General features: G+C 40.0%; 1 protein-coding gene across 11 annotated transcripts in view; it reads right to left on the bottom strand.

Annotated features, from left to right (window-relative positions):
- LOC119655711 (Down syndrome cell adhesion molecule-like protein Dscam2) overlaps positions 1-25,403 on the bottom strand; it is a 411,078-nt gene that overhangs the window by 355,321 nt on the left and 30,354 nt on the right. For all 11 annotated transcript variants that reach the window (XM_038061733.1, XM_038061734.1, XM_038061735.1 and 8 more), the window contains exon 2: positions 15,900-16,338. In XM_038061733.1, coding sequence (XP_037917661.1) covers positions 15,900-15,954 — 55 coding nt within the window. In that variant the 5' untranslated portion in view covers positions 15,955-16,338. The remainder of the gene's footprint in view (positions 1-15,899; positions 16,339-25,403) is intronic.

Raw genomic sequence — 25,403 nt, forward strand, 5'->3', positions numbered from 1 at the left:
CTCATTTCGCGACCACATTTTTCGATTCGCGACGTGAGACGTCGAATAATGATTCGGCGTCGCCTAAGTCCTTTTGTTGTTCCTACTCCTCTCTGATCTACCACCAGCCACCAAACACAGTATTTTTCAAAGACTAATCAAAGATGGTCTGTGGAGTCGGTACGGGAATTTTTTCGAGTATACTCAGTGTACGTACGGTCTTCCAGGATTACCCAATGTTTTCTAAGCGGAAGCATTGGGGATACTGGAAGCCTGTCATTGCCTGGGGCATAATCTGAACCCCAAGCGTAATATAACAATTCTAACGGTCATTAAGGCTTTGTAATCAGCGGCGATATCCTCCTGGCTCATGGGACAGAGTAGAAATGCGCTGAACAGTCTGTCCCTCACGATTTAGGCCACCTAATTCCTTTTGATTACCAGTCATAGGAATGAACGGGCTGACGGGCTGGCCAGCTGGGCTCTGTTCTAGGGAGTCCTTCAGTGGGTACACCCTGTGTCCCACTGGCGACTGCTAACGATGGAATCTACTCGCACTACTTGACAGCCGCGGACTTCAGATGGCGAACGCTCACCACCTGCCCCAAGTTAAGGAGGATTTGATTTATACCAGACGCGCGCTAATGCATACAAGACTACGGCGGACCATGTCGCCAGACACAGTATACCTTACATTTCGCATTGCCGCTACTTCCCTTCGTGAATTCTACGAACTGGCTCTAAGATCTGAGCCGAGGGTGATGGTGATGATGTTAGGAGTTTGTTGCATCATCATGGTGCACCATAGCGCTAATTAGGCTCTTCGGAGTTGCCAGGTTACCCCCTCCTATATGCATTTTTCTCTGCCAAGACTTTTAAAACTAACTTCTTAGATATTAAAAGTTATCAATGTTTTATAAATATTCCATGAAAGTATTCCATCTATGCATTCTTATTTAGATCATGACTTGAATAATATTTTTCCCGGTGGATTCCATTTTAGAAGATTTTTCGAAATAATTTTTCTTCCAAATATCATAATTGGTTTTCCACGACGAGCTAATATACCAAAGAAAAGGATAGTTTTCTATAATATATTTCGGAGTCGCAAAGTCGTAAAAATCAGTTTGGAGTTCCCATCGATTTTTTTTGATTTTGTATACTTTTTGCAGCAAAAAAGGAATAAGCATTTTGTTGATTATTGACCGTCGGTTATTTCTGGTTGCTTTTTCCGTATTGGTTTCATTCTGCCTTAGAGGATTAAGTGATTGCTGTGTAGACCAAACAAATCAATAAGGTACCCTTTTCGTAGGGCGTTTGGTTGGGAAAGCAAAATAATATCCTTGTAAATGGCCTGCCTAATACAAACTTTAGCCTTTCTGAAAAACTTAGGGAGAATATTGTCGACACCCGGCGCTTCATTAATTTTAGTTGCTTCTAGGAATGAAAAGCCCGACCATGATATATTGATTTTTTTGCGCAAATATATTCAAGTTCGATAATTTGGTTCTTATACACATTTTAACCAAGCCATCTTACTGTAGTTAAAGATTCAATTATAAGCCACCAAATCGACTTTAGACTACAATTTGTTTCTTTGGTAAGGTCTAGTGAATAATAACTGCAATTAGCAATAAGGTTAACCGACGTCGCCAAAGTGAGTCCCCAAGGAAGGTATGATACGGTTGAGGTTATTATCTTTCGTCAACAAAAGAGGTGAATAGTATAAACCAACCCTGATTTTAATGTAACACATTCGAGAACTTCTCTTGACGAGTTACAAATGCTAATCTAGAGATGAAGAACTGTTTTAGAGGAGAAACCATTTCTATATACCCTGCCATGCTGCGGTGGTAATTGCCGATGGATGCATTGCTGAGGCATTGGATTATTTCCTATTTTTCGCTGTTGGTTGACTAGGATGCGAAAATAGCATCCACATATTAAGGAGCCACAAAATTTCATTGATGGTTATGCCGTGCGGTAGAATCGTATATCCCAAAATAGCTCACGAGTAGGTCAGAATGACAGAGAAGGAGTACGGATTTTTCAGCAAGTCCGAGTAAGACCTGGAAAACATCGTCAAAAACGCTTGTCAACCATGTCTAACCTGAACTCTTTACAAGATTTCAGCTTATTAAAACTGTTTCATCCGATGCGTCTTAAAATAGAACCACAGTACTTACTGTACAAGATAATGATCTTGCCAAACGTCATGTATTCATTAAAGGTTTGGTTTCTTAGCATTTGTCCGGATAGCTCAGTGGTTAGAGCACAAGGATCTCGGATAAGCGCAATGCTGACCACATTGCCTCCTACAGGATACTGTAATCCTTTAGGGTACCGGTACGATCTTGAATGAAGTGCTCTAACACATTTCAAGGCCCTGATCCAATATGGATTGTTGCGCCAATGATTATTATAATTATTATTATTTCTTAGCAAACAAGATTGATTGCTCTTGGTCTCCTTCTATAGAAGAATCTTGCGAAAAACATTTGGCTTCGCCACGAAAGATGGCCGATCCTGCAGTGCAGCGAGGTAGCGCTGTGTTGTGCCGTTTGGATGCCACCATCTTCTAAAATCGTGGCTGCTTTAGGAAAAGCAATGAAAACAGCATCCAGACCTTTAAAGGCAGTCCCGAACGTTTACGAAGGAGAGTAGCTCCCCAACCCTACAATCTGTGATCTTTTTGAGGTCCGCAAAAAGCTACCTAGTGTCTGCAGACTAACCGCACAGCCGCAAAGAAAATTCCTTAGGGTTTCTCCCTCCACTCCGCAACTTCCGCAATGCGAATTGAATAGTATGTCGAGTCTAACGGCAAGGTCTCCTCTAGGCTAGTGCACCATGCAAAGAAAATTCCAGCGTCTGATCCAAAAGCCCTTGTGATTTGATGGAGAGGAGGACCAAATTCTTCTCAATTTAGCATAGGTGGTGAGCTTTTTCCATTTGAAATCAGCGACTGATAGGTAATGTGTGTATATTCCCAATCCAGTCCGCCAGTCCACTCATTCCCCTTTAAGCTCCTTGACCGGGAACCCTGAGAAGGGTGACTTTAAACGCCAGCTTAGTCAGCTCAGGCGCGTGATTGTACTGCCCCACCAGCCTGGTCAGAATGACTATGTTATGCTTGGGGATCAGATCATGCTCCAGTCATCGACAGGCTTCCAGTATATCCAATATGTCGGCCTACAATACACTAGCTAATCCGAGAAAACTTATCGCAGTGACTCCACAAACCATCTTTGATCCTTCGGTAAAGAAAAGTGTGCTATAATTTCCCAACACATAGCTGGTCTTCCACTGTGCCTTGGTTGAACAGCCCACAAAAAATTTCTCTTGAAGCTCGACTTATGTGTGGGGTAGTTCTTTGGAAATGGCCAAGGTAGTTTGTCTAGTATGTTACTATGCCGATGGGACTCCACAGTTCCACATTTGTACTCACGAAGTCTGACAGTACTAAGCGTTACAGCGTTACAGCATTCTTAATATAAAGGTACAAGCAAGACAAAAGAATCCCCCCTACCTGCCCACCTCGTTCTTTTGATTCTATTAGGCTTGATTCTATTGCATTTCTTGCTCAGCGCCCATCACACAAAAGAACCGTACGCTAGGATAAAACTAGTCATAACTGTGAACATCCAAAAAATCATTTTCATATACAGGCAGGTTCTGCCTCGTCTTCTTCTTCTACCATAGATATTGCCCTTATAGACTTTCCGGGCTGGATCATCCTCATCCATACGGATTAAGTGACCCGCCCACCGTAACCTACTGAGCCGGATTTTCTTTCCCTTCCATAATTTCTTAATTCTTACTTTCAAATATAGATACCCCAACAATATATAGCAGTCCATGAAAAATGGCACCTCTAGTGTGCAGACTTAAAGAGTGTAGCCTCCTCAGTTAACCAGATAAACGTAAATTATGGGTGCGGTGTTTCTCATTCCCCCTCTTCCAACAGCACAGTAACCCTTAAATTCGTGAAACCTCATTAACCCAGCATTTGAATCATTGCCCTCCATTACCAACCGAATATTTTATTATTTCAATTTATTGCTTCCTCTGTCGTTCTAATCGCTATCATCATCATCATCATCAGTGGCATCATCATCTCATCTCCATCATCCCCAACATTAACGAACTAACCGACTGAGATATGCGCAGCCATAAGCTCCAGCATATAACGAATGAAATCTTTGTGACAACTCATAGCTTTGAAATTCGCGCATCATGTCTGGCAATTTGAATTCCAACGGCACGAAATTTAAAAAAATAATGACAAAACCTCACATTCAGAGCATAAACGCTCGCATAAAACATGTACATAAATGTATCTGTTAAGGACAACATGTTTGAAGTCTACATAGCTGCGAGAAAGGGAATCTTTTTGCCGGAGCTGACTTAAATAGGTCTCGCCAATCATTCAATTAACAGTCACAATGGATAGCCACCAAAGAGTTTAAAGGGGTATATCAAGAATAACGTGATGAATTGAAGCTAGATTTTGATGTCTTTATTGAGAGAGAGTTGGAACTTTGTACTATATTTGTCTGGACAAATAAGACAGAAATAGACAAACATCATCTAAAGAATAATTATAAGAAAGTGATGAATCTAGTGATAAACATATTGCATTTATCATTACTAAAAATGTACTATAAAATGTAACTGCAGCAGTTTCTAAATTATCATATAAAACGAAATTGAGTTAGATTAGATTAAGAAAGTGGAGAGAACCATAGCTCAAAGCGGACGTCATATTGGGCTCATTTTACTATCGCCTGTTCACTGGCTGTTACATTGCTCAAATATTTAAAATATCGGCGAAGAAAGAACAATTAAAATGCGGAGTATTTCTTGACGCACGATGGGAGGCATATTGTCCGGTCTGTTCTCGAATTGGCAGCCTAAGATAAATCCAAGCATATTTTCAAAAAGGGCTTAAGCTTTCCACTCTAACAATCATGTCCGCCGAAGGAAGAGATCGCCATCAACATTGAGGCAGGCATTCAATTTGAAAGTAACGAATTGAAAGAAGCAACCCGTAATAATGTAGCTAGCATCCTTTCCTCGCATAATAAGCCTGTCCTCAAGGAATTACGGATAGCCTAAACAAGTGTCATTAAGGAACTAAAAAAAACCCTTTTTTAAAAAAAAATCGCACATAGAAAATGAGGTTGTAATAGTGAAGAAGACGGACTGTGTTCGAAAACTTTGAACGGAAGGCCCCTTTGAATTGAGAAAAGACTCTTTGTGGAATTCAATTAAAGGGATGGAGAAAGAATCAAAGGAATGCCGCTACATAATTGAGAATCCAGCCAAACTTCGGCTACCCAACCTCGTACTGCTAAGAATAAAGGGTTTACATAAGATCCACAAACCTGACAATGCATTCCAACCATAAACTCGCCCACACAAAATATCGCCAAATGACTGATGAAAAGGTTTAAAAAGCTAGGGGGACTACCCACTGGAAAAACCATCAGGAATACGGAGAACCTCACGAGGAAACTAAAGGATGTGGAATTTATGACACCAAATGAACGACTAGTGTCATTCGACGTAGAGGCCTTGTTTCCAAGCATAGTGGTGAAGGAGGAGCTTCTTTATTAGAGGGGTGGCAATGGGAAATCCCCTATTCATATTCATGGACAAGATTGAAAATGATCTATAATCCAAAGGTTTGCTCCCAAAGATCTGGACACCGTTGGCCATGAAGATAAAGTGGAGAAGATATGGGAAGCCCTGAATAAGGTACATCAGAACCTAAGATTCACAATGGAGGTAGAGGATAGTGGAGAACTCCGATTTCTTGATTTAGGGATCATTAGAAAGGAAAAGGGATCTGTTTTGATGATATCCATAGAACGCCTACACGCAGCGAACGATTTCGAAAAATTCGAACCAGTTCCATTCACATAAAATAGTCCCTTCCATGCAATGGTTCACCAATTGTTCACCATGCCCCTCAGTACTGAAAGATTTAAGAAAGAAAAGCAGAATATCATAGGCACCATATTGAAGAAAGCATTCCAACCGCCGATTAGTGAAAGACTCATGTGGAAGAAGGCGAAAGGACACAGACGTCCTTTGTTATTAAAACTCTGCAGCTTCGTTGAAACTCATAAAAACGATGAAAGGGTTAAACATTGACATGGAGCCAAGTAGTATTTACCATCTCAAAAGTATTTTGAATTTTCCAACAAAGATACCTCTTGCGAACACCATTTCACCTGGGATTTCCGCAATTCATGTGCCATCGAAAATAATATTTGCAATGTAAATTGATGCTGATTGTCAAATTCATCGTCAATTTGGTTGACCGAAAAAAATATCGACTGGCAACGGTGAGCGTAGAATTTTAATTTCAAACTTTAAATGCCAGCCTTTCTTTCTTCTTGGGAATGAATGGAGAATATCTGTGAACGTTAGAAAGATGCGGTGGCGAATAAGGTTTAGCTCCAAATGCTATCAAAGTTCCTACCTCATCTTTCAAATTCGAAAATGGCAAACGATTGGAGAGGAATTTATTAGAAATATCACAAAAATGTCCTCATAAAAATTGAAATAAGTTGGGTATATGACATATAAACTCATCTATATAATTTTTGCAGTTTTATAATTTAGTGTTTAAAACCTGAAAATTATAAGTGCCTTCCTGTGCCCAATTAATCTGATAGTGGGTTTCTATTATTTCCGAATTTTACAAACTCTTATATCGAGTCCTCTCTGCCATCTTTTTTTAATAAAATCATCTCCTGTACAAATGAATTCACCTCGAACAAAAATTGACAAAAACACAATTAAGTTCCCTTATCAATTTCAAGTAACTTGTCAAATTTGGGCCGATAGGAAGATTTTCACTTTATCTCAACTTACAAAACCCACAACCCACTGCCGGTATACCTATATCACTTTACTAACAGGATATATACTGAAGGGCGTACTGATGAAACAAAATGTATTTCATTTAGAAGTTACAGGTCTCCTAACGCACATACTTATAGCAACGATGCTTCCACTTGTTGAAACAATCCCGGAATGATTTCAGCTCCTTCATCGGATTTGTCGTCATCAGGAAAACAGTCTCAAAGTTTTCTGCCCTAAGGAGTCATTTCAAGGAGGAAGATCGCAATGATGGAATATAAAAGTCGTAATGTGTAAAGCAAGGTGTCAGGATGGAGAAGAGGAAGAACAGGCGAGGGGCACGACAGTGATTAAATATTTGGCCAAGACCTAAGGAGTTTTCAAGGCGTGTGGTAGACATACCTGCCACCACTGCTCCGTATCGCCAAACCCTCAAAGGGCTCAAAACTTTAATGCAATCAGTTTAATTCCCTGTGGAGCCTTGGTAGAAGGTGCTTGCGGTGAGCAGCGTCTATTAGTATAATCTTGACATTACACCCACCTTGGCGAGTTTTTTTGCGTCCTGGAAACTTTTCCCCGATAAGTGTTCCTTGCAACCCTGAATTATCATCATCGTTTGGTAGATTTACCAAGTTCAACACAAACTTTCACTTTGCATAACTTAGCAAGTGAAAAGTAGAACTTGGCTTCTTTCATTGGCAGGTGTGGATCATTTTACGATTATGACAACGGCAACATGTACTCACAAACTGGATAAATTTGAGGAATTTTCTAAAAATTTACTCCACGGAAGACATGGAGCCAAAAGAATCTCATTCTGCGTATAAAGCCAGCAAACAGCACTAAGCAATACTTGCAATAAGACCTCTAATTTTAGCCTGAAATTGGATTGGGACCGATATATTATTGTATAGATACGGATAGGAATACAAATTAAATCACTAAGGATTCGAACTAGGAATATAAACTCGTCGTTAGCACATCTAGGCCATAACAAGGACACGAAAATATAAGATTGATATTTGTAGACAATAACTGCAATGGCGAAATATTATAGAAAGGTTAATTGATAAAAAGAAGAGGATAATTGCCAAGAAGAAATGTACTATCTTTCCTTCACTTAATACTCAAGAAACTTTGAATAAGTTTAAACATGTAAGTAGCCTCGGATGAATCGGGACAGTCTAATGCAAATCTTTCGCGACGGATCTCAAGTACGATTTGAATAGAAGTCAATATCTGCCATAAGATATACTGACAAAAAACACCTTCATCCCTTATAAACCCTTTCCAAAACTTCTTAGCAGTAACCAGTAACCGCTACAAATTCTCTCGAGCCCAAAATTTGAGGGAGGTTATTATCACTTTAAAAATAGTCACAGTCAAAATTCAGTCACTATGACATGGAAAAACTTGCTTTGCGGAAAACAGTAACTCCTAGCTGAAGAAGAATTAATATAGGAAATCAAGAAGAACTATCTTTCTCTTCTTCTTTGGCATTGCCCCGTTCGGTAGCGCAGCCGATTCAGGGGGTAGGGGGGATGCTGGTTGTAAGCATATTATTAAGCCGTGAGACGATGCCTTTCAGACTCCTTCCCTGACTTAGCATTTTGATGCGATCATATTGGAAGGGTTTGGTTATAGGCAGAGAATGCCAACGCAGGGAGGCAACTTTAAAGACCGCGCTTCATGGGACATCTGAGGCAGAAGAAGGATCGCCACACGACTCCGGAGCTGTACGGCTCTATGCGTGTGGTTTGCTCACGACTCACGATGGTCGTTTGACCATCGACCAAACTCATATGTCATTACAGATCAACCAAAAGTTGCAGGTAACCACCTCAGCGTTGAACTTAGTAAGCATGACAACATCCACTTTAAAGTCAAACTCTGAATCAAAAAAAGTCTAAGAACTGCAGCCACATTTAATTCACTAACCTTCACCAATAAATTCATCGTAGAAACACATTTTTATATAGCAATCATTCCCCTACGAATCTGGAATTAAAACAGAAATACGAATGCTGAAGAAACAGCAAAAAACTGATTGAAATCTCATCTCATCTTCCGAACCAAAAGGAAGGATGGAGGATCCAACAACAATGTCATCAGGATCTCAAGAGATTCCTAGCCACCCGACAAGCGAATTCCATTCAGGATACCAAGCAAAGGACAATAGTTTGGTGTTGAGATCTTAGAGCCTCGTATCTAGTAAGGAATAGCAATAACTCTTTGCCGCATTTTAAAGTCCGAACATTCTGTCTCTTTCTACAAACATAAATTTTAAAGCTCGTTACTGTTAAAATAATTCAAAGGTATCGCGTGCTAAATTTTTCCCAACCCATTGAAAATATCAGCAATTTTACAATAACATAGGATTGTCTCCTTTTAGGGCGTTCCAACTAGATCTGCCAAAAATTTTCTAAAGAGATCCCCGAGCTTCTGCTAAATGATGTCCAATGGTTATAAGGAACTTGCGATCAAGGAAATATTGTAAACACCTGTTATTGCTGCAGAACAAATTGTATAGACTTATAAGGTATACTACACACAATCTGCGCGGGTAGATACTTCTCCGGCCTGTTAATTTTGACAAAGAGCATTATTGTGGTTATTATGTAAGTTCATCCCTATCTGGTCAAAGAAAATCCTGTTCTCATTTGCATTGCAAGTTCTTTGGCTTGCACGAAAAAAGGATGCATCAGGATTAGACTGTAACAGATACAGAAAATGTAGCAATGAGTGCTGGAGAATCAACATCCTCCCCATTACCGCAAGTTTCAAAAGAGGTAAGAAAGTGAACAGTAATGTTGAATGGAAAGTTCATTTTGAAAAGGTCGACAGTTTTCACTCTTCCGACTTCGGGAGAGGAGAGCTCTAGCGATTCAGAGACCATTACAATTTTTGTAAACCTCTATTGAAAATAAACTTACATTTCCAAGTTGAGCTGGTGAACAGAAGCCACCGAAGCTATAAGAAGAAGCAAAGGATACATGAGCAAACCTTCCGATTACCTCAATAAAAGTTCAAGGTGTAGAATGAGGGGCATATTATCCTTCCGCGATTTTTTATAAGTTGATTTAAGGGAATAGACTGGAAAAAACCTGGGAAATCTAGGCAATCTGGTTAACGGCTCCGTTGCATAATATCGGTTTCAGAACTACTATGGGGTACTTGTTGCTTTTGTTATTGTTTTTGTGAATCAATGTACAGTTAGAGGGTTTTAGACACCACTGGCCAGAAATTTTGAAAAGCTCTTTTCAATCTGAAAGGATGGTTCAAATATTTGTCTGCCAACAGCTGGTTGAGCAGATTACTAAATGCTCTAAAATTTGATGCTAAGGTAGTCCTATTGCTAAGCATTGAGGGATCCTGAGGCATTCCCTGACCGGGCCAGGTAAGTCTAATTAGCTGCAGATTATGCAACAAAAATTAAGCTCACAAAATCTTGGAAATGGAATGCAAGAACGGGCAGGAAAAATAGTACGACCCCCATAACTTTAAACGCAAAATTTTAAAATGGAAAGGTGGTTTTAGATCATATTTATAATGACCCGAATACCAAAATTTAAAAGCTGTAAATGGTATAAATCGTTCATGACAACAAACCACTTCTTTTCAATAGGAAGCTCTCAGCTCTCAGCTTTTTGCCTATTGACAGGTTATATTGCACCACTTCAATCAATCTACAGTTTCAGTCAGTGATCCCAAACAAACTAAATTTTATGAACCAAAAAAAAAATCCAGTTTGCCATCCAAATCCCTCCCTTAAACAATTCTTCCAATTATAAGACCAAGAACGCGGCTTGTGAATGATATCAAACGCATAACTACTGTCCGCTTTTAGAATGATAATGAAAGCAACCATCTGTGCCGCATGTGCGTTTGTTCCAGAGCCATTAGATCCTCTTAAGAACAATGACATATTATTCAAGTCTAAAGTCAAGAGCTCAAGTTCTCAGTGCTTTGGCTAAATTGAAATTCAACATGATAGCCACCATGCTTGATTTGTGATCAAAATGGTCTATTAAATTGTAATTAAGTACGCGCGACTAATCATATTTAGAATCTCTTGCTTCCGATCACGGGGTTTCATCCGGTATTGGCTGTTTTCAGGTGGACAGTATGGTCATGATGGCATAATGTGCTGTTGTTTATGCATGTTCTGATGCCTCAAGTACTCAATATTTCTGGGAATTACGCGAGGAAATGGATGTGCGAACAAATTCCACGAGCAAACTCGAGCCACCTGCTTCAATTCAGATTCATTCTAGAATTTTAAATCTTCCAGAGCCAACTATAATTATTCATATATTCATTATCCTACTAAAGGTAAAGGAAATCTTATTACTTTTGCATGAAACAATAGATAAAATACGTAATCTTTAACAATTCCCAATCCGATCTCTAAGAACCCGTCTACATAGGATACAACCTCTCGCTATTACTGATAGAATGTGAAGGCCTTCTTAGGAAAATCAGAGGCTAAAACTGGTTTTGGAAAAGGATTCAAGAAACGCGGATCGATCCCTTATACTATCTCATAATTTCCAGACGGAATGCACTTCATCAAGATTCATGCATGAAATCCACAGTTGATGCCACCGCAATGGTGAACGGTAGGAAGACTTGGATTAGTTATGTTCACTAGCAACGTGAGGGAGGGCAGCTAAACGCTACTCACCTTAGCAGGGGTAGAAATCCAGCTGGCACAAACAGTTAAGTATTTAGGAGTACATTTCGACTCCAAGTTAACGTGGAAGCACCATATCCAGGAACAATATCAGAAATCCTGCAGATTCCTCTGGTGCTGTAGGAATGCGATCGGTAAGACCTGGCCACTTTCACCAAAACGGATACACTGGATGTATACATCCATAATAAAACCTATTTTAATGTGTGCAGGCATCGTCTGGTGGTCGAGACTGAACTTTGCTAACAGCAGGAAGCTGCTAACGCAGATTCAGGGGCGTGGTTGCCTATGTATTACTAGAACAATGAGTACTACGCCGACTGCGGCACTTGAAGGTATCCTAAATTTACCCCCCATTCACTTGGTCATCATCCGGTGATCACGGCCGATCATATGGTTTCCAGATTCGTCTTTGGAAAACCATACGCTGTCGTAATCACGGTAAGAGAAGCATGGTCGACAAATGGCCATGAGTTTTTTCAGATTACAGACTTAATAATCTTCACGGACGGGTCAGTTATGGAGTGCGGATCGGGCGCAGGAGTGTTCTCGGGGAATCCGATTATAAAAGTGGCCCGATCCTTCGGAAAAATGACGACCATATTCCAAGCGGAGATATATGCCATTTAATTGGCAGCAGAAGAATGTCTGCGACAAAAATGGAGGGGTCGCACCATTCGAATTTGTTTCGACAGTTGGGCGGCATTATCAGCACCAAATAGCAACGACAGATCAAGCCAGTTGGTGTGGTGTGGAGTTGTCATCAGGTGCTGCTGAAACTTGCCCGACTGAAAGAAACATTCCTGATGTGGGTGCCGGGGCACTCTAACATCGCTGGTAATGAGAAGGCTGACAGACTGGTTTGGCGAGGGCCTGGACCATAATCGTGGGGCTAGAACCAGCTCTTGCAATCCGACCATCTACTATCAAGTCTACTCTGGAGGGTGAAATTGCAAGGATTCACGCAGCCGAGTGGAGAAATTTGGCCTCTTGCCGACAGGCGAAAATCCTTGTGAAAGAGCCTAGGATCACTAGAGCGGCATTTTTGTTGTCCCCTAAGAAGTGGGACATGAAAACCCTAGTAGGGCTTTTAACGCGACACCGCTCCTTAAACTACCATATGACAAAGATTGGGGTGGTGGTTTCAGCTATGTGCAGCCAATGTGAGGAGGAAGAGAAGACGGTTCTGCACTTTTTATGCAGCTACCCGGCCTCCTCAGATCTCAGACGAAGACACCTTGGCAAGGTTTTCTTCACTGAAGAATCTGCACACTCTCTGCCTCTGGAGAATGTTCTTAGATTCGCTAAAGCCTGCGGACGCCGTAGGCGGGAAGCCATTGAATAGGAGATTTACGGGGATAGTACAATGGGCTTAACAATGGCCTGAATGCTCGGAGCTGCGGCTCCCTCTAATAAACTAAACGAACTAACTAACCTAGGGAGGAATGGGAATAGAATCAAAACCACTATTTGCCTACCTGTCGCTTCATTCTGTCGAAAGTCGTATTTTAAGCCGATGGATTTTTCAATATTGTGGTGCTTTTTATATTTTTTCTCGGGAAAATCGGGAAGTTAAGCTTAGAATAATTATTTCTAAGATTAGTAGTGTGCTGAACACTACACACGAGTAAAAAACTGATTTTATTTTCCATAAACACCTCAGGTTTTTAATAATGGCAAGCTATTAGAAAATGGGTAAAAAAGAAGATATCAAGATAAAATAAAAGATCCAAGTTGTATCCCTTTTGACAGAGGGAAAGACAAGCTATATAGCGATTGCCTCATGTCGACGTTTCTAAGTGTGTGAGTTATCAGTGGCTGAACTAGCAGTATTGCTCGTGATAAATCAGAGATTTTTCAGTGTAGTCGAAAAAAATGCGGGCGGAAACAAAAGGCTAGTCCGACTATTTCTGCGAAAGCCTCAAAAGGCTCGAACTGTAATCTCTCAGATTATTTTGGATGACGTAAGAAAGGCTGGCGTTGAGATATACCATCATACACTAGGCAGCCATTTGTATAAAACCGAGTTGAAATGCAGGAGACCAGTTAAAAAACCGAAGTTAACAGAAGCGTTGCGACAACGGTGATTTTTACGGTTTCGCCTACACGAGAATTACAATTCAAACTATTGAAGAAATGTAAGTTGGTTAAAATATTTTTCTCCACCTTTTTCGAATTTCAAGTTTTGCCTTTCTGTAATTTTTTGTAGGTCATCTTTGGTGACGAATGTCAGCTAGAGGCGGTCACTGAGGTAGCAAATTTTGTTTGGAGAAGAAAAAATGAACATTTTTGTTTTGCCTGTATGGTTGAAAAGATTAAGTATCCACCAACAATTATGATTAATAGATGCATTTCTGAAGAAGAACCTGATCCAAAACTATTTATTGAAAATACATCACTACCTGGGTAGTACATTAATGTAATACCAAGAGCCTTTGTGTCATATATCAACAATCCGCAGTTTCTGCATATAAAATAGGCTTTTATGCAGGATGTTGCACCTTACCACACATCCATAGCTAGCCTGAATTATCTAAATTTACTAGATCAGGATCTACTGCCTTGGCAGGGCAATTCACCGGATTTATACCCGGTAAAGAATTGTTAGGCGTATCTGAAAATCAAGGTATATCAGCGCAGAAACACTACGCTTACAAATTCGCAGTATAGTTCAGAAATGCAATTAAAGATGGATGCGAAATTAGAAAAGATTAAATGTAAGGAGATATTTAGCTTCAACAATATTGGACACATTTGTCAACCAAATAATAAAGCCAGGTTTTGTTATTCTAAATTGAAAACTTTGTTTTTAATCGCTGCCCAAAATTAAGACTTTGCATATTTGCTTAGCGTTCATATTTCAATGGGCAGATACTCTATATACAAATTTTCATAGGAATCGGTTGAACCTTTTCGGAGTCTGTCAATCACAGATGGATATATACACCAACAACTTCCATTTTTATATAACAGATAAAAAAATATAAATAAAACAAGAACAAATAAATGAAATTCATGAAAGTAGGCATCAATGACGATATAAGGTATAACAAGAATATGCTACTTGGTCGCAGGTTGATAGACTTTCCTGATTTCGGAGAACTGCCAGTGTCAGTTAATTTAAAAGTTCAATTCCTATGAGTAGGCGGCCAAACTAAAACTGGCAAATTAGGTTCAATTATATTACTTACTAAAGATGACTTCAAATATCTTGAAGCAAGCTACTGGTTAAGAAAACAGTTTCCATTCATCTCCATCATCTTTTACGCTGCTTCTGATATAATAGTCATCTAGTTGATCTGATCCTCGTTCTGAATCATCTTTCTCATTTCACATTAAACTAACAGGGCTTCTGTCACGCAATTATGTTGAGATTTTCAAGCCATAAAATTGAAGTAGTAAAGAAATATTATTCACTCGAGGGTGTGTAGTAGGAAATACAATATATAAGAATGAGTCTTTACTTCATTTTCATATTATCACATGAAATTCATCATCACATGCTCAGAAATATGTAACACTTTGGTCATAAAATTATCTGATACTCCACAGAGAATAAACAATGTTGCGGGATGATAAGTGATGACTGAGGGCAGTACAACAACTCTAACCAGTTGCTCTGTTTCTAGAAAAGAAACGTCGTCCAAATCCCCCAGCTCGTCTCTTCAAGAATTTCTAAAGAAAATATTTAAGTATCTTTCAAGACAATTTCCCAAGATAACACCAAAGATATTTCTTAAGTTTCCATCGTTAAGAATAATGCCCCTTTCTGTGTACGGCATGTCCTATTGGCAAGCTAATTCGGAGGCACTAGAAACAATATGTCAAGAGTTCAGAAGATCAAATAAAATGCATTATGGATACAGAAGAACTGCAGCATGAAAATGTCCACACTATCCATTCGTGTTTGTTATGCAGCTAACATTTTACTTTTGAGTGGCTTCCCAAAAATTAAAATCTTAAAAATAGATTCAGGCCGGCTTTTTGTATATTTATCGGGGAGCAACATGTGCATGCAGCAGCGATAAGCAGTGCATGCTGGGGTTTCTCACATGGTGGAAATATGTTGCGTGGATTTCAAACTTTTATAGTGGAGGCGGCTGACATTTTGATGCATCATGCTTAACTCGAGGGATCCAAAAAAGAATTTCAGAGAAAAAATGACATCAGACTCTGAACCACAAACCAAAGCCATAATCGAGATAAGCTTTCCATCCTCCCTCCATAAATAAATCAATTTGAGGGAATTATTCAACCCCTTCTCAAGTAATTAATTATTTTTTGATCTTATTGAGTGTGAACCATTGTTATTTATATAAATGAGAAACAATTTAAATGCTTTAAAAAAAAACCATACCCAAGCAGACGAACGCTATCAGCAACGTAATCCACTTTATAATTGAAAATCCCATGGCTGCAGATGAAGTGATGCTTGTGCGACTGCTGATGGTTGAGACAATATTTTCCGAATAATCCAAATGGGGAAGAGCAAGAAGTGGGAAACACTTCACTTTAGAAAGGAGGATTGCACTTTTCACAACACTTCAATTTTCTCCTTTTAAAGATTTTTCTTTCCTTCACACAAGCACAAGGAAATCGAGAGACAACTACAAACGGATACTTTTTCACTCAGGGATCACACGAACGAGATGCACGTGGGAGACACTCCCGGGTCGATAATCACACTTACAAGAAGGGTTGGTGGTGACTTCGGTAGCCACCGTACGCGACAGCGGTGAGTAGACACCGGCGCGATTAGCGCGAGGTGTTTTGCGTCTACCGGTTTTCGACGGGACCTGAAAGAAAAAGAAATAATGTAATTATAGACTTCTACAGATAGGTATAGATTTGATAATTAAAATTTTGCAGCGTCGATAACGAGACTTCATTATATTTAGTATCACATTTGCATATATTATGTGTATGTAAATGGTAAGCAAGAAGTATAAAATGCACCTCTAGAATAGTCAATCCGTAGTAAGTGCACTGAATCTCGAATATTCAAGGCTTAATACAAATTTTTCTATGTCGTTGGATCTCCTTTAAGAACCAAAAAATCCTAGATAACGATGGGATATATGTTTCGGAAACTTGGTATTTCCAAGATGCAGGACACACGCAAAGTTCCCTGATGAAATGGATGCTTCAGAATACCCGCCAGCCTCCCTTTCCCGGGCTTTTTTTAGAAGTGCTTGCATCGTTGCACACTTGCTTCACATGTTTCGCAATCGAGTATAGCCACTCAGTATAATAATAATGGTTGGCGCAACAATCCATAGAGAGTTTATTACCCTAATTTGACTCAGGTACTCATTCACAGCTGAGTCGACTGGCATCCGACATCTAGTCACGATAGCATGACACTTCTTTCTAGAGGAAACATAACATAGCTGAGTTCGCTTACCCTCAAGCGTATAAAGAAAAACCAAGGTCTACACTACTGAAAAGCCGGTATTAGTACGAATGGTAATGGTATCACAGACCAATTCGAGTTCCGCAACCTTGTCACTGTCATTGATTACCAGACCTTTAGGGCAATTCACACCCAAAGGTAATACGTAAACTTTGTAGGTGTTTTGGAAGCGATGTTGGCATCATCGTGGATCCAAAGAAGGTGATTCGAAATTTAACTCAGTACGAACAGAGTACTACAGTTAGTTTAAACGCTCCAAAGTGATCTCTAATCTGAACTCATGTAGGCATTATTTCCAGCGTACCCGCATACTATGCATGATTTATATAGTTAAAGGGAGCGCCTGAAAAATCAACTCACTAGAGCGGCTGTAGGACAGCTCTTGAAAAAGGAAACACTGAATCTAGTTGCCAGAACTGGACGTGGAAGCGATTCGACTCCTCCATGGGAAGGATACACGGAACCTATCAGCAGTTCGACATTTTGGTATTGCGAACAACCGCTGATCAGGAGCGTAGCATATTCTACTAAAACTGGAGAGACCTCAACATTTTTGAATTAGGATGTGAAAAATATTCTAATCCCGTAGATCATTCGCAATCACGAAGAGAAACCACCTTCCTTTCCTCAATGATATATACATTCAACAGCTTAGCACCTTCAACTGTTACCGTTAAGCGAAGACTTTTGATTTATACTTCCACTTTTCAATGTAGCCTAGCTTTCAGTTATTGGGCAGCTTAAGCAACCTTACAGATGCAGCTAATCTAAAATGAACCAAAATCATAAAACATCCCCTCAAGATCTCTCTTTTGTTATTCGTTATCAAATAACATCATCCATTATCAAATAACAACTGAAAAATTAAGCTAGAGGTCTTTCTTTTGCAGCTTTACTGTAAAGGGGAAAGGATATACCATAGAGACATCTTGAAACATATCTTGAAAACATTTTACAAAATTAGCTTTATATATGTCACGCTTGGCTGCAACGTAACGCCGTGGAAGTCACCCAAAGTTGATATTTTAAATTCTTCGGGACATAACATAACAGTCTCAATTTTCTCAGTGGAAACGATAACATAAGACTTTCTCCTATAGCATCTTTACATCTCATTCGATCCATTTACCCAAGGAGCGAAAAACAATATTCGTATATATGTATATGTGAAATTTACACCTTTAGTATTGTACTCCCGCAACGGTAAACCGTGGAACTACCAACCATTTGCCACAATATTTCGAGCTAGCCCCTCCGCGCACCTTAGGAAAACTTAAAGTCAGAAAATTTCTTTTATCAATAGAAGGGGGAGAAAGAAAGGAAACCGTTAGCTCAAAGAATTCCCCCTTATTGACGAGAAGAAAAATCAGAACAAAATATCAACACCGCTCTAGCGCTCCTTAACACCTCTCCAACAAATCTTGCCCGGAGAGAGCAGAGTAGACAAACAGGATATCGTGCCTTACCAATCTTGTGCAGGTAAAAATGAAAACTTACATGCCTGCTGGGTAGGTGGGTAAGGAAAATATTACCTGCACCATGTTTTCGATTTAGTCAAAGACCTAGAAATCTATCTAACTCTCGACTCGTTTTACCACCCATTCAGGGTATATCGCTATTCCTTATGAGCAACTATCTCTTTTGAATACTATACTTTGCGTTTTTCGATGTTCTTCCATTCCTTAGTAAGAAGGACAACGAAGCCGCTCCTGCGACCGTTATCAGAGCCTAGTAGGCGGATTTTATCCGCAAACCACTCCGTCTCTACACTTGTTTAAGGCGAGTAAGACACACCCCTTCCCTAAAAGCACCAGCCAATACCTCCGCGCCGTAAAGCAAAACAGCCTGCCTCGCGCTCGTAACAGCGTATCTCCTACTGGAGAAAGTTAACCCAAAATCTGTCATTAGCCGGCTTAAAACCAAAACTCCCATTGCAATCTTGTCTGTCGCTGTCTTGATTTGTTCAAAGAAGCTCATCTTCGAGTCAAACGCTAATTCAAGCTATTATACATATTGGTTGGTTTTAGCTCTGTAATCGTCTCGCTAATTGCCACATGCGCCGGTCCGGGATTAATTTTCTAGTCAAAATAACTACCTCAACTTTTTCTATAGGCAGTCATCCGTTCACCTATCCCTCTCATAAATATTCCCAACGTACTTTGCGCCTATTCAATGGAGCAACAAGAATTGTAACATTGTTTGCATAACCAACCAGGAGCGACTTTTCATGCATGTCGAGTTTAAGGAGACTATCGTAGGAAGGGTTTCAAAAATCTGACCCTAGGTTGAAATTCCATACTACCTCCGACGCGATCTCCATCCTCCTTTGGTCCTCCGGTATCTCACGGACCAAGATGAGATTTATCAGATAATCCCTCCATATCCGCATACGGTAGCTCGGCACAGAAAAGGTCGTCTAACATATCTGCCTATATTAATTGAAAGCAACGTCTAACACTAGAAACAACGCACTATTCGCGTAGATCGACATGTGTACGTCATAGCTCTACCTTCATGACAGCATCCACTGTAGAATTTCCTGGTCTAAAACCGAACTACATTGGAGATTCGCCCCTGGAAACATGTATCGCTTTAGGAAGTCTACCTTTCCGGCAAACATAAAGATCAGTATTCAGTTGGCGTCCCAGGGTCTCCTTCGCTTTTGCTTTTCAGCATGAGTCCTATCACCTTGCAGCCAAAAATTAAAATGTCCCCATGACAAGCGTTGAAAATGTCCCAATGACAAACATTCCCCTAGCAATAACTCCATTCCAGTTTGTATATCTCTACAGGGACACAATTTACTTTTCACAGAGAGGACTCATTTTTCCAACTCATTCGTAGTAAAATGGGCAAACCTGGAAGCCTTTCATATACTATGCTGATATCAACTCAGACAGGGTGCGTAGCGAATAATGTCTGTACTTATCAACAAGCTTTCACCAGCAGCAAGCTTTTCGTGTAGAAAAAGCACCAGGTTAGTGCAGGCTGGAAGATGTTTTAATGGTCGCTTACCAAGAAGTCTTGCAGAACTCGCTACCCATCCACAAACGATACCACGGGCGCGAAGTGCTTTCTTAGCGATGTTTAAAACTATGAGCCCTGTTTGAGAATTCAGTTTCCCCTGGAGTCTATATGAGGCATCCTGCATCAAAGCACCCTGACATTGACGTCACTCCCAAGCAGGATCGGTACTTCCGCGGATCATCTAGTTTGATGTTAAATAAACGACGAAAAACCTCATCCGTTATCCATCGAATAAAGACAAAGCCTCTTAGCCCCACATGGTGGAGATATTGCCATAAGTCTCGCGATTAAAAAGTTTCCTCGGATATTGTTCTTCAAGTCCCACTACAGCAAGGTTCTGGCCTCGAAAGTTTGCAGAGTGATACCTATGCCGTCATTGGTTGCTTCGTCCTTTTCTCTAAGACAGCCAAAATCTCGAATTTTCAAAGAGCACAGAGGCTCTAGCCTAAAAACTAAGTTTTTCTCGAACAGCATCACATTGACCGCCTCACAGAGCGCAGCTTTATCGGTTTTCATCGGACCTAATTCAGTGAGGACTCCCCACCTTTCGGCTTCTATATGAAAGACACTTCTGCTCCATTGTCTTCAAGCTTGACTTATGCAAAGGCATTTCCTTCCATTGGTTTAGTAAACGGAGCCAGTCCTGCTTAGTTTCTTCCTTTTTCTACAGTTTTTTTTTTCTGCATCCTGAAGACTCCTCTTCTATCCGTCCGTTTTTCAAACCGTTAGCGACGTTTTTATCTGGAAGAAGCTTGCAGGCCGCATTTCCCCTACAACTCTAAGAAAGGCAATCGACTGTGCACTGGAAGCTATCCACTCGCTTAGTTCCAACGAGATTCTCTGGGCTTGTTTCCGGAACGAGAGCACTACAAAGCCCGGATTTGCCGCCCCACACCAGCAGCCGCATCACTTTCCAAGACCGGGAGTTTTATCCAGAGGAACATTTTTCGAAATATTGAATTTTTCTATCTTTCCAGAAGGATTGCATTCTTTAGGGCTCCTCAAAATGCTACATGCTGAATGTCCCAAGCGATTTCTTTCCAAGTTTCGGATATTTTCAACCGGGTAACAAAAAGGCTTCCCTCTGCGGTCAAAAATTCCCCACAACGGGCGAGACCAACGTTTTTTTTTATTATTTTCCGCATGAATCGAGAGTTTTTATAATCCCAGAAATTCCACTATTGCCGTCTGATTCCCCACAAATTCGAATAATAAGCGTATCATTTTTCTCATCTAAGGACCAACTTTATTTAATTCCGATTATTTATCGTGATTGTTTTTTGTAAGCTGACTGAATATTTCAATGTTTTGTTCAGAATATATAAAAATATGTTTCACTGTAATATATATTCCAATCAAAAAGACATAAGACGTATACAGAAGGAGCAGATCCAACGGCAAAGAGGCACCGAATGTTATGGTGTATCTTTGGGGTAGGGAAGAGGTAACTAACTGGCCCGTGACCCATATGGTTAACGCATTGGTGTGTCGGTGTGACGATGACGCTTCGATGGTTTTCCTGTGTGTGTGCTTGTCCGTTCCATGGGACAAGCCATAAACAGCTATGCAAGGCCACATGCACATACACGACACTAACACCATACCTTATGCACGGAATTTTTCTCCTGCAGTTACCGGCAAAGATCGAAGATATACAATGATTTTTCTCCACCATAAAATTTCGAAGAATGCGCCGGAGGTTGAATCCCCTGTATACAGTCTTCTTGAATCCAATTTTGTGCTTAGGGAAAACCTCGATTTCTTCTTTATGGATCTATTCATACTTTAATATTTTGGACAACGTCACCATACCCCGAACCTTTTTGGGTTTCTAGGGCTGCAATAAGCCGGCAAATTTGTCCATAGCAATTCAGAGGATATTCTTTCTGTTACGATCACGTTTACTTAGGAAAACATTGAATTGTATGTGTCGCCCCTTTCTTGAATTCATATTACTCCACTCTTCACTACTTTAATATCGAAATAAGCGCGCATGGGGGAAGGGACCTCGTATATCCCAATTTTTTTTTTGTTATTTTAGCTTGTGCACAGTCATCATGATTGGTTTGTAATGGAAGTAGTCAAGAGCTCAAGATGAGTTATCTAGCTTGGATGGTCCAGACATGAGGTTACCTACGGATCGGTTAAAGTTGATCTTTTAATCGGTTATTATGCTGACAGATAATGCAAACATTTTTTCAGTATTATTTTCTGCCCCATCACTGTGCCAGTTTTGTGTGTGAAAGACTCGATTCAAGAAAAACTTTAAAATTACTCGACTGCCTTGCGAACACAGCGTCTAAGTTCCTCTACTTTAATTTGCAGGGTGCTTGGTTTCAGAAACAATTCAAGAGCATTCCATAAATACTGGCTGATAAACATTGATTCTTAAGCAATATTTTTTACGAAAAAAGGACTCACAAATATTCAATAGCAACATTTTAATTTTTTAAACATTTATTCTGAAGCATACTAACCCCTTCTGTCAATGACCGTCTGCAATTTGTTTGACAAAGGGGCAATTCTAAGAGCAAAGGAGTTTTCACGCTTATGGGAAATTGACATTTTTACATTAATAAGCCAGCGATCCAGGTCCTCATGTCGTTGCCTCCAATGAAACTGTGGGAGAGTATGACAAATCTCATCTGTGAACTCTAAGCCCTTATTGGAGATGAATTCCACCGCAAAACGTTCAACATGCAGATGTAAATTATAGTAGTGAAACACGATATGGTCAGTTTTGGACGGGCCATTTGTTCATCTCAATTCGGGTGCATTCAGCTTTATTGTTGTGGGTGAGTCCACAAAAAAACCCTTACAATGAATTCCTATGTTTTAGCCGGCCTCCTCAGGCAACGACCGACATTGGACTTATACATACGATTTGGGGTTGAAAAGTTAGTACAAAGTGTTTGGGTCTTCCTACGATGTAGAGCAATAAGCATTAAAGAATCCTCTTTTCCTTCAATAGAAAAGACTCCTTCTTCGATAATGCCACTACTGATTCTGTAATTCCATTACTGATTGGCTCGAATCAAACTGGTTTCATCACATTTGAGGGTCTCAGTTTATATTTATTTTGTATATATTTCAAAAGTTTACAACACGAACTGCTTGAAACCAATGAAACTAAATGAAACTTGCCCTAGTTTAAACTATGAACTCCAATTCGTGGCAGCAGTAGCTTCACGTTCTAAATTCCGATGACCTTACGTGCGAACATACTTCACCCGTGCAATGACACCCAAGTAGACTGTCTAGAACTCGTGCCGCCATTGTTCGTCAACATACCCAAGCACATCCTTCCAGTCTTTAGAAATTCCAAATACAACTCACAGAAACTTCTTTGCCTGAGCAACCACGTATATTCGACGCATTCAACCATGTGAGCATTATTGATTTTCTGCCAGCTTGGAACACTCCACTAGCCTCCACGACCCTAATCATGACAAATAATCCTTTGGAAACCCCCTTTTTGCAGGCACTGAAAAATATGTGGTGGAAACTAGGTTATGCGGAAATGCTTCATAGGATGGATTTGAGTGCATTGGATATGGCAGCATGGGACACTTTTTTGCTCTAGGACTATAGTACTCATATATGAAGCCGGATAAGAAATATCGTCCTTGCAGGGATGTAGCAGCATCCGTTACGGTTTCATATTGAAATTCTTCTTCGTAAAGGGAAGGAGCAAAATATTTGCTCTTCAAGCGCAATTTTGTCGCCTAAAGATGAAAACTTAAAAGGATGTGATCAAAGGAAGCGACATGCTATTAAGGGAGACAAGGTAATCGAGATCTAATAAGGTTACTTCCTTATTTCAGTTGTTCACTTTGAAGTTTTATCAAAGAATCGTTTATGAACTCTAATAAAACAATAAACGAAATTTTAGAGGAGCATTATTCACTTAAAGTCCTCCCACCGATAAGTACGTCGAGCTACTTGACCTCAACGCTCGGAATTCGAATTCAGGCACTATAAATAGATGCCCTCAAGCTAAAAACTTACTTGGGATCATCACATTACACCATAATCGACAAGCAATTAATTTGCGAATAATAATGTTTACAAAAGTCCACAAAGTAAACAAAATCGCAACCACATTTCGTGTGAATTACCCATAAAATCGCCAGGAATGGAGATGGTTGTTGATTTCAAAGGGAAAGAATTCAGGGGCCAAATGGCAAATGAAATAGTAAAATGTGTAATCAAGGGACTGGTGCTATTTTTATGGGAATCGTAAGATTGTATGATTAATGTATTTAGACTTTTTGATTTATTGTGGATTTGATTTCGTAGAGAATTGGAGAATATGTAATACAAACATCATCAATGGCGCAAAACAATTTGGCTCTGTGAATTCAGTATGGTTGCGTTTCAATTTCTTAACCTGCTTATTTAGTGCCAAAATCGGTTTTCCAGAGAATGGTGTGGAAAATTGACCAGTTTATCTAATATAACCTTTCCTGCATTTATCCTTTCATATAGATTTGGAGGGTTGCTATACCCTAATTGTCCGATACCGTCTGCCCACGAGCCAATAAGCACTTTATAACACCTAACCTAGGGATAATCCAATAATGCATCTTCCTTGTTAACTGTCATTTGTCACATTATTGTCTTTTTCAATTCCATCCAGCGTTTGCAAGGTTGTTTCCGAGCCAGTGCAGTGTCGTTGTCCTTAACTTTGATTCCAATTCATCGAATGTTTTTGCAAATTTTTTACCATTCGTTTTCAATACTCTCACCGCAGTTCTTATCGATTTAGTACTCCTGCATTATGACCAAGTTTCATGCTTATCTGCAGGTATCTCCAAACAGATGAACGAAACCCTATCCTAGCTAGCTGCAGCCTACGTCAATATGTGTAAATTTTACCAATTGTGGTAGTGATGTTGCCCATCTAACTAACATGCATCTACGACTTTTATTGTAGTGCAACTTGCCGCAGCAATATCGGACGGAATACTGACTACAACATTCCGGTTCAGGCTGAGGAACATCTCAATAGAGTACAACAGATATTTTTATTAACTGAATACAGTTCAGGAAATACTTCCTAAAAGTGACATTGTCATTGTGGTAGGTGATCTGAATGCAAACGTGGACTCTCATAACGTCTTCGAACACAGAGCCATGAGGTCGGTTGAGTTTCAACTGACCGACAACGACCATACAATCAGATCGATGAACAGCAGATTTAGGAGCTGTCTTCTAGATAAGCCTAGCAATAGAAGCGCATAAATCAGTCTCAAATGATATTATGTCGTAATTGCCGCTTATCTTCATTTACGTACTGCACCCACATGCAGGTATACTCGCAGGAGCCAAGAGTGTCGACCCTCTCCAGGCTCAACATCGTCCCCTTTCGCAACTCGAAACTGTTCAATTTCATTATCGGTGACTACTTTTATGCTATTT

The sequence above is a fragment of the Hermetia illucens genome, chromosome 4, assembly GCF_905115235.1.
Source record: "Hermetia illucens chromosome 4, iHerIll2.2.curated.20191125, whole genome shotgun sequence".
NCBI classification, from domain to species: Eukaryota; Metazoa; Arthropoda; class Insecta; order Diptera; family Stratiomyidae; genus Hermetia; species Hermetia illucens.